General features: G+C 34.7%; 1 protein-coding gene and 1 pseudogene across 2 annotated transcripts; both read right to left on the bottom strand.

Moving 5' to 3' along the window:
- Positions 1 to 285: 285 nt before the first annotated feature.
- LOC143599834 (CDPK-related kinase 5-like) lies at positions 286 to 3,752 on the bottom strand (annotated as a pseudogene). Its single transcript, XR_013147362.1, has 11 exons — positions 3,280 to 3,752; positions 2,662 to 2,792; positions 2,541 to 2,582; positions 2,355 to 2,463; positions 2,183 to 2,261; positions 1,660 to 1,956; positions 1,466 to 1,578; positions 1,259 to 1,365; positions 1,128 to 1,190; positions 865 to 1,036; positions 286 to 743 (listed from the first exon to the last, which is right to left on the bottom strand). The product of XR_013147362.1 is annotated as a CDPK-related kinase 5-like (transcript).
- Positions 3,753 to 9,834: 6,082 nt separating this feature from the next.
- LOC143599835 (uncharacterized) lies at positions 9,835 to 10,609 on the bottom strand. Its single transcript, XM_077077695.1, has 3 exons — positions 10,471 to 10,609; positions 10,107 to 10,345; positions 9,835 to 10,023 (listed from the first exon to the last, which is right to left on the bottom strand). The coding sequence occupies exons 1-3, from the start codon at positions 10,607 to 10,609 to the stop codon at positions 9,835 to 9,837; spliced, it is 567 nt and encodes a 188-aa protein (XP_076933810.1).
- Between the last annotated feature and the right edge of the window lie 200 nt (positions 10,610 to 10,809).

Below are 10,809 nucleotides of genomic sequence, written 5' to 3'. Positions count from 1 at the left end.
AATTTTATAGAAGTTCATTTTTTATAGTTAATGAAGTTGTTATAATGAAATTATCAAGTTAGGTCAAAGGAAAATAAAATAAAAAATTACTTAGTATATTTTTGGGTTAATTGGATCAGGTTTCACCACCTAATTTCATGGAAATACTTGTTTTCAAACGCGTGAAATTGTTTTAATTAGTCCCATATACGGTCTAGTACCCGTATACAGATATACTTGTCTTGCATGATTTGAGTTTTGCAGTTTTCTGTTTGGTTTAGGGATTTTTTTGTCATCCCTAAAGAGAATATTAAAATAAACAGAAAACAACCCTCTATAGAATATAGACAAAACACATATTTAAAATTCTCTCTGAGCCCTCCAGCTCCACAGGTGTCATTAATTTGTTGTACACATTTCACAATGCAAAGAAGTTGTACCATACCAATTGATCCGTGTGCATATGTACATTGATTACCTATAAACTATTTTTAACATATCAGGTATGAAATAGATTTATTTCAAGTGGGCGGATTTACAATTCGTTGTGTGTTAGTTAACCGGCTCTAGACGCCAAAACCCGGTCTATACAGGGTTCAAACTTCATACTCTACACTTTGCTATTGAGCTTTGGCTATGTTACTTCCTACTCATGGTACCATGCAACACTTTAACGAATCCAATATAAGTCAAATTCCCATCGCTTTGTCTAACCCAGTCATCCATAACATCACGGACCGGAATCGTTGGACCAAGTCCAGTTCCTAAGAAAGAATGTCCCACAAAAATATCATAAATTAACAAACAAACAAAGAAGCAAACATACAAAGTAAAATCCCTCTTTTTTACAGTATGGTAATACAAGTAATATAAATAGTAGTAAACTTACAGAAGCTAGTTCTTCGACCACAATAGATCTGTTACCGTCTCTCTCAAATATTTCGTAAGCGTCACGAGTTTGTTTTTCCCACCGATCAAGACCTTCGAGTTGATGGACACGAAGGGCGGCTGCACAAAACTCCTCGAAGTCCATCCTTTTATATTGTAGACTACAAAGCTGCAAGAAAGCCAAGGGTAGAATGGTAAAATCATATAAATTACCAAGCACGATTATACGTATCAGAACAGAATGATGGATAAATACATACCGACTCTAGGAAATCATGGACACCCGATTCCTTCATTGCATCTGTATTGTATTTCTTCAAGGCCTAACCCATAGACAACAAGTTAACACTTAACAAAAACATATGACATAATGATTGTATTAGTTACCGACCGTTTTTAAATTTTCGATACTTTGAGTCCATTTGTGCTTGGTTCCAACAATGAAAATTGGTCCTTCAAGTAGACTAATTCATCAAAAATTAAGGTCTTTGATAATGCCTGCAAGATTGAAAGAAAAGAAAACATATGCTAATTACAATGATGACTTTATGCCGATAATCATAAACCAATGATCAATTCATCAATTAAAAAAACACACCCGTAAAGCTGCTTTACGCAAATTCGAAGCACAAATATAGTGCTTCACAAACTTTAGTATTGAAATATCAAACGGTGCTTTCACTTCATTATCATTTCGAATCCATGGATGACCTACAACGTGTTTAATCGTCTTAGTGCTAAGTGATGGAATTGCTGTAAATACATTAACAAAAAAACATCATTGATGCTTACATAATGCTTGGGCAGCCGTTAATCGTTTCCTAGGATCCTTAGTTAATAAAGTTTTGACAAAATCTTTGGCTTCAAATGACAAGTTAGACCACAAGGCTTCATCGAAATTGGGTTCATTTTTTAGTACGGATCGAAATATCCCTGACTCAGTTCTACCCCAAAATGGACGGTTGCCACGCAAAAGAACATAAGCTATAACTCCTGTGCTCCATACATCAGCTTCTGTACTGTATGACCTTTGTAGAACCTCGGGAGCAACATAGTATGCGCTACCAAGAATGTCATCGAGCTTTTTCTCTGCAAACCAATTAATGTTTCAATAAGAGCCATTAACATTAAGTGACAGTGCGGAATCCAAGATTCTTAGTTTGTACCCATGTTCTTTTAAAAAATTCTGATCACTCAAGTGTCATGTAAATATGTTTGCATAAATAACGAATATTAAAACATACTTTCATTTGCAAGTGTTATGTGACATTTATGTGACTCTATAGATTCGCCCCTAATTGGAGTGACGACTTACCTGGGCAAACAAAGTCTGACAAACCGAAATCTATGGCCTTCAATTCCGCATTATTGTCTTTTGTTGCAAATAGGAAGTTCTGATTCATAGATTAGACATTATTAAATGTGGTTTACATAGAGGTTAACTCATCATGCAAAAAATACATAATTTGAATTAACTAACATCTCACGTCAGGCTTTAGGTCCCGGTGAACCACACCTTGAAGATGACAAAACGCAACGACGGTCAACATTTGAATCAGTACGCCTTTGGCATCGCATTCCGTGTACTTTCCGCCTCTGTAAAATACGCGATTCCATTATTATTTATTTTTTAAAGGACATTGCAACTACAAGATGCAATAAGAAATGCTTACCTTGAAAGTATTCTATCCAAAAGCACTCCTCCTTCACATAACCTGACAAAACAAGCTTGAAAATTAACATAAATATTTGAAAAATAAAAGGTAAAACAAAGAAAGGAAATCCAAGACTTACTCCATTACGAGGAAGACAAAATCATGATCCTCGTACGCGTCATAAAAGTTAATTAGATGGCTATGTCCCGTCAAAGCTCTTAGTATCTTTACCTCCCTATGAACATCCTCAATGGCAATGGCTGTGGTCATCTGATTAAACCGAATTCACTTACCAACTTCAATAAAATATAAATATATAAATTATGAATTTATAAAAAAATTAAAAAGAAGTGGTTGTCTATACACACACCGCCTTATATCTAATCACACACCATTTCAAAAGGTTCGCTTGGATAAAGATTGAATGGTCGTTTTGACTAAATGTTTTCAAAGTTCGCCAGTCTATGGTTAGAACAACCATACACACACACCGTCTGGCATTCAACCCCACACCGGTTAAAACGGCCATCCTAGGGTTTTGACCAAAAGTTTCAAAGTTTAATTTATTATGGTTAGATGACATTTCTGATCAACAATTTTCGAAGTTTAGCCCTTAATGGTTAGAATGTCATTTAAGATATTTTCAAACGACGTTCTAACTTCTAACCATAACTTTCAAAGTTTAACTTTTTTTTTTTCAAATTGGTCATATGAGTGTTTTGTAGACGGTCATTTGATAATGTGAAAACAAACTAACCTTTGATTTTGTAATAATCTTGACAGGAACTTGTTGACCTTTAAATTCCCCTTTCTTGATCCTAGCTTTTCTCGTATGCCCAAAATGCCCTTTGCCAACCTCCTCCCCAATCTCATACTTATGCCCAATATGCTTCGAAAACCCAAAACTCTTATTCAACTTTTCCTCCCCATTACCCTTTCCCGTCCGTCGTGCTATAACCCCTTTCATGTGTTGCGTTGGACACAACGGCGCAAACGCCCTCCGGAAAAACCGCCTAGGCGTTGGATTCGAGCCTCCATTCTTATGAAACAAAAACTTGGTCGACGTAAAAAACCCCGACTTCTTCCCGCGAGAACTTTGGTTCTTCTTCTTCGATGATTTCTCTATCGCGTTATCGTTGTTATTATTATTATTGTTATTACGTTTAGATGGAACATGAGTTTCTTTGTTTTTGGAGGAAAGTTCGTGTTTGGAGTTGAAAATACCCATTTGGGGGATTTCTGCATGTGCATGTGCATGTGCATGTGCATGTGCATGTGCATGTGCATGTGCATGTGCATGTGCATGTGCATGAAAGATTCCCCCAAATAGGAATCAAAATTTGGAAGAGCCCTGTGTACGTGTTGTTTCAGGGCATTTGAATATTGAATTTGAAGGTTTTTTGTTTGATGTTTTTATGGGGTTGAAAAGGGAGGAGGAGGAGGAGGAAGAGGAAGATTAAAGATTTGTGAAAATTTGATTAATTAGATTTTGGGATTAAGTTAAAATGGTGAAATCAACATGTTTGAATATTAACCACTAGGTGATCCTAGGTGTATAATGGATGTCCGCGTGGCTGACAGGTGGACTCCCTCCTTTCATTTAAATATATGCAAATTATTAATGACTAAATACCCAACGGATGAACCCTACTTTGCTAAATGAGCCTCGTCGATTGTGGTTGATCCGTTAAAATCTCGTCTTTGGTTGAGTTTAAATGAGCTCGAACCTAAATTTTGACCTAAAAAAGATTTTTTAATAAACGAGTGAGAGTCAAGACGCCAATTAAGGCTTGTGAGCCCAATCAAGTGATCGAGTTTTGTTATAAAAAAAATAATTATTTAACATATTAAACGTAACATAACTATTATTATATATAAAATTACGATAAAAGTAACTAAATAATATAATTTATCTTGTATATAAACTTATAACAATAAACATATAAAAGAATAATTTTAAATGTATGTAATAAATAATAAAAAAAAGTTACTAAAAGGAAAGGTCAACTACGACAAAAACGTAGTGATTCACCCCTTTTATGTAAGAGAGAGGGCAGTCTCCCTTTGAAATCTAAAATAAACGTGTCACATTTGAGTTTGAAAAATTACTCATGTTTTATATAAGAGATAGAATCAAAACGAGCCGAGCTTGAACTCTTGTTTGTTGAACGAGCTAAGCTCAAGCTTGGCTTATCTCATTCAAACTTTAACCGTCATACGGATCATATTAATCAATCATACACTAAAAAAATTCAGCCAATAGCAAAAATTATTAGCGGGGTCCGGAGGGTGGGAGAGGTAGACCATACATGTATCCCAAAGGATAAAGAGGTTACCCGCAACTCCATAATAATTAAAAACAAATAATTAATTGTTAAATTATTTCAATAATTCAATCATTAATGTATCATCAAGTAACATATTAAATTACTCAATGTGTCAGATCTCTCTTTTAAAACGAGCAAAGCCTTTGGGCTTTAAAGGGATCATACGATTGCTTATATTTGGGCTCAACAGGCCCACTAAGATATACCACCCGAATAAGTCCATCAGGCTGGTATGTAACGTATCGCAATTCACAATCACGTCACATAACCAGAACTTGTAATTTGGTTTTTATTGTTTTACAACAATTTGGTTTCACTTACAAACATTTTTGATAACTTGTATATGGAAGTGATGGTTCGATTTATTCAATTAAAATTTTATTAACCGTAAATTTTAGGCGTGGGACCGTGGGTAGTTCAAGCTATTTACGTTACGTATCCGGTAGAGTTTGAGCAAAACTATAATAAAAATAATAATAATCATGCTATCACACCAGGCTCTATGGACCTAGGCCTATGACCAAAATTGGTACACGTTTTGTAATATTTCAGAGGTCATGTTGCAAAACGTAAGTCTTTTCATTTAAAAATATTATATTCAAAATGTCGGGAATGAAATAACTAATAGTTGATACAAAAAGTGTTTAATATGAAAATCATAATTTACATCTTTTACAATATTAAAACATCTAAGTTATCAGATCGCCTAATGGCTATCTCCTCCATTATCTATTTTTTATGTTTGGTTACCTGTAAAACAATTTATAAAATATGTCAGCAACACATGCTGGTGAATGCGTTGACTCTAAAACATTTTATATACTTAATTATTCCTTACATGTATCTTGTGACTCGGCCTGTCATGGAAAGGAAATAACTAAGTTTTGAAATTTTGAATAACTATTATAAGCTCAAGCTCAATGCGAAAACGCTCATCAAGCACCGTAGCGTTCGAGTGCTTAGTACCTACCAATATACACATGACCATTCCCAACGCGGGTATAACTTAGACCCGACCCGTCATGGCGAAGGAACCACCACGTATGGTGCGGTGTGGCCACCGACTGCCCCCATATAAGTTTCAGGGATTGCTTTTGTTTAAAAAGTTTTAGGGATTCACAACGTATACGATAGCTTAAGCGCCAACGATTGCTTTTTCTTATAACACTCACGCTCCCATGTAAACTTTTGTATTTATGTAAATGACTCGTTTAAAGAGTTGTAAAAGTTTGTGCGTATTCACCTTTGTTTATGATGATCAATAAAATCTGATTTCTGCTAGTGCGTTACCTCAGACATATAGTACGAGAATAACATTTTGTAAATAACTAGATTAACGATCTAGCTTCATTCCTTTAGTCTGTTTGCATTGCTTTAACCTTGACAAATCATTTGTTTTTATAAAATATTTGGACCTTTATTCCCTTTTTTTATTTACCAATTACGTGATACGTTTCTTCTTCATGAAGAAACGTCTATATTAGGTTTCTTCTTTTAGAATAAACATAAATTTGACTATGCCATTTGTATGTAAAAAATTTTATTTCTTAGTTATAAAGAAACATTATTTTGACTATAACATTAACTTATGAAACCTAATATACTTAAATTTGATCAAAGCATGTGATATACTCCCGACTAAGGTCTAAGTCAATACAATAAAATACTTAAGCGGAACCGGCCCCTACCTTATGCGGGTACTTGGATTTGGATGCTTAAGTGTGTCCGGACAACACTTCTTCTAATCATCGGGTGTCGAGGAAATAACGTCAGAACTCCTACTACCTTGCACGTACTTCGAGAAACTAACTCTTTGCATCGTCATAACACTTGGCACGAACCCCGAGGTTAAACACAAGTGTTTATAGTGTTTTTGGGAAGCTGTTACGCAGAGCCCGGTCTCGCCTTTTATAAGCAAAAATTTTGAGTCTGTCGCATATCACGATGACCTTTTAGAAGGATCATCTTGTAGCGCGATGACTCAGCATAATCTGTGTACTAACACGTGGCCTGTCACGTCGTGCCACGTGGCTCGACACACGTCCCGGTTACTTAGCCTAGACATCGCGTATCATGATAACTTGAGGAATGTGTCGTGGCGTAGCGCGACACCGGTCGAATGATCTGGGCTTTTGTGAAGCTCCCGTTGCGTATCACGAGGGCTTGTTTCCAGTCCATCACGTAGCACAATGAGTTCAAAATATCAAAATTTTCATTTTTAGTCATTGATTTTTATAAAATTATAAAATTGACCCGAAAATTCAGGACGTTACACATGTCTTTTAATCCATAAAAGAAAACGGAGACTTGTGAATCTTATAAAAGATCAAATATAATTTATGTTTAATAAATATGAAAGTTTATTTTAATGCCTTTCTGTATAATTTTTTTTTCCAGTTAATTTTATATACTATGAACACCGTGCCCCTATCCTCCTCTCATGCATGACGGGGTGCACATGATGGCCATCATGCTGGTCATTCTTATTTTTCATATTTTGTAATCCCGCCACTCACAACCTCACCTAATCATAAATTTTTTCTTTTTTTCTTTTATTATATTTAAATATTATAAATAAATGAAATGATGAAAAATACGGTATAACATAGGTTTAATGACGTGGTGGTTGAATGATGGACGAAAAGATGAGGTGACGCAGACATGACGAATGATAGAAGATGAGAACAATCACGTATACAGTTGTTATCACCAACCTGTCATGTTCCATAAATCCAAACACCAATTACAAACATATCTATCATCAAGCAATCATCAAACTTATTAAATAAACACATTAATAACAAACAATTAAATGAAAAAAAGAAATAATGTAATATACATGCATGCATATGAATATAACTTTCTAGACGAATCTTTGGTTGGGTGAGCGAATATCTATTTCTTGGGTCCAAGCGGGGCGAGGCTGCATGTGCAAATACCAGTAGGTCTGAGCCACCGAATCCGGGTCCATAGATCCGTCCCCTCCTACTCTGTGTTGTTCCCCAACCAACGATCGTTGCGGCATCGTCAGTGGCAATGCCCTGCATATTATTACCAGACCCCATCAATCATTTATCTCATTGCTTTGCTTTCATCACAAAGATAACTTTCCAGCTATGCACAATATTATCAAACGAAAGATATACAAAGAAACACGTAGCCAACACAAGACACAAGTTGCATGTGTGTGTGTAAAGTTGAGCATATATGTCTACAGCAGTCTTAAGATAAAAAGTTACGGTAGTGGTGAGCATTAGTTCAATAGTTTGGTTATGAATTAAAACGGACCTTAATGATTTTCATTATAACCTAATAGGTATGGTACTTATATATGGTTTCGTTAATACAGACATACAGTTAAGCATCGTCTTTGCACGAGATTGATCATAGCTTATTCAACTAATAAACCAGTTATATATTGTGTCCAATTAAACATTAGAATGCTTTTTAATTTAAAGGAAATTAATTAATTACAAATAATATGTTACTTATAAAGAAATCTTGCAAATTTTTCGAACTTATAATTAACCTGTTAATAAAAAAGCTAAGAATATTTGAATATACAAGTTGGTTTTAACATATAGTTGAATGAGAATCGATTATATATAGAAAAATCATGATTGAATCATCGATTTCTTTATCAGTTCAATTATTTTGATTCGATTATGATTTGGTTTTTTACTCCGCCTAAGTTAATGTTGTAAACGATAATTAATTTGAGGGTTTTTGAAGTTTTGTTGTTTCTAATTGAAAAGGTTTGGGGAATGAGAATGTGTATCTAAACTAAAGATACTTGTTTCTTCAACTTAAAGTTTCAAAGAATTAATTTTATGGTCATTAAAAAAAAAAGAACAATAAACTCATTATTACGACTACAGTATCTATAGTATCAAAATAGAATCATACTTAAACCAAATGTGCTTAATTCGTGTCCATTGATGTTCATGCAAAAGCTAAATTAAAAAGGAAAACGCGTAATTGACAATGAGTGAACGGATATAGTTGACTATCATATGCAATCATAAAGCTAGAATCTACAATAAAAGAAACACAAAACTTTTTTAACGGGCATCATACTTCAATCATTGTTTTTCTTGCATACTAGGACACAATTACAAAAAACAAAGTAAAAAACCATCCTTTGCGTTAATAAAATTGTCGCTTTTATTCTTTATGTTTAAAAAGCATAATAATCCTTTGTGTTTCATTTTTGTAACTCATTTAATCTTTTAGGCTAATTTTCCTTACTTTTAGATGTTAACACTTATTGCAAGCGAAATATATGCGAGGTCAAAACAGTAACTTTACCACCTTTTTATTTCCACCTTGAACGTAAATGATGAATTTGTAATTACGTAAAGTAAATGAACTCACCGAGATGACCCGATTATGCCATCAATGATGATGTGTGCAATGTGCACTCCAAGCGGATGAAACTCTTTAGCAAGACATTGAGATAATCCTCTTAATGCGAACTTGCCACAACCTAATTAAAACAAATCAAATAATAAGCTAGTACTCACAGCTCATTAGGATAATTTTTTGTAATTCCAGAACAATTTTATATACACGTGTATGACTACTTTTTTTTCTTTTGAACGGCAGTGTTATATAAAATGGTAAACTAAAACTAGTTCTAACAAGTAACTAAATTTGCTAGATCATATATGTTGACAAAAACAAGTAACTAAATTTGCTAGATAATATATGTTGACAAATTAAAATCAACTTTGACTTTTGTTATCAATGACAATCTTACTCCAACGAAGAAACGACCTTGACCGATCCCAATAAACAGATGACTGGTTTATATCTTAATCAGAACATCGTAAGTTGCTTTTAAATAATATAATTAAAGTCTGATTTGTAGTGTTATGGATTGTTTTGTCATTATAGAATGATCAATTGGTCTATTAAAATCTAATTTACATAATGAGATCATCATATCTCATGATATAATATTTTCTGGACAAAATATTTATCAATCACACATGCATGGGAATTGACACATGTGAAAGAAAGCAATCAATCATTCCCAGAATTATGATATGAATAATATAAGAGATGCATGGTTGCGCACATAGTTCAGAGAATCCGGCGACACCGGATAAAGAAGCCGCACATCCGGTGAATAATATTGACCCTCTTCCTCTTTCCACCATTCCCGGCAACACCTACATCCATTAGTATGAATACAAATATATATAAATTAATCACAAATTATATAAATTAATATTAATGGCATGCAAATATGTACCTGTTGAGCACAATTGAAAGCACCTACAGAAGATACAGCCAGTGACTTTTGGAAAGCATCATGCCTAAGGTTAGTGAAACTTGAAGGACCTCCAAACTGCAATGGAACAGGTTGGTAAGCGTTGTAAACCAAAACCTCCACAAAACCTAACGAAAGAACGCCTTCGAATGCGTCTCTTACGCTCTGTGCTTCCGAGCAATCGATTGGAATAGCGTACACCTGGACCTTCGCTTCCCGTGCTATTTCGTCAGCAAATCTAGATCATCTGCCTGAGAATGGTTCATGTCACAGATGTATAATGAATGGTTACAGATATGTAGTACACGAGTCTCATGCTAGTTATGTATATATATAATATATATACCTAGGTCTCGGGCAAGGATGGCTACGGAGTATCCTTCATGAGCGAACTTCCTAGCAATGGAACGACCGAGATTGGGACCGACGCCAACAATGGCAGCGATGCCTCTTGTAGAGGCGGAGCTAGTGATGCTACGAATCATTAGGTATGAAATTTAGGAAGCAAGAAGATTGAAGTAGGGAGGGGTATTAAAAGGTTTGAACTGCATGCCTTCTGGATGGCGTACATATTTATTGTGGAATAATAGTAATAATAATAAGCCTTGAATGCAACCAAGACAAACTATCAAGTGTTACTCATTGTCCGTGAACTCAAGACCACCCGACCCACTTCACATAAAAT

The sequence above is a fragment of the Bidens hawaiensis genome, unplaced genomic scaffold (assembly GCF_021521415.1).
Source record: "Bidens hawaiensis isolate Kalapana, Puna unplaced genomic scaffold, B.hawaiensis_p1.1 tig00052962_1, whole genome shotgun sequence".
NCBI classification, from domain to species: domain Eukaryota; kingdom Viridiplantae; phylum Streptophyta; class Magnoliopsida; order Asterales; family Asteraceae; genus Bidens; species Bidens hawaiensis.
The sequence above is the reverse complement of the archived record's forward strand: the minus strand, read 5'-3'. Positions and strand labels throughout refer to the sequence as shown.

Coding starts and splice junctions, on each gene's coding strand:
- LOC143599835 (XM_077077695.1), bottom strand. CDS start 10,609: ATGATTCGTAGCATCACTAGCTCCGCCTCTACAAGAGGCATCGCTGCC. Junction 10,346..10,470: donor CATCCTTGCCCGAGACCTAG/GTATATATATTA, acceptor CTGACGAAATAG/CACGGGAAGCGAAGGTCCAG. Junction 10,024..10,106: donor CTTTCAATTGTGCTCAACAG/GTACATATTTGC, acceptor TAATGGATGTAG/GTGTTGCCGGGAATGGTGGA.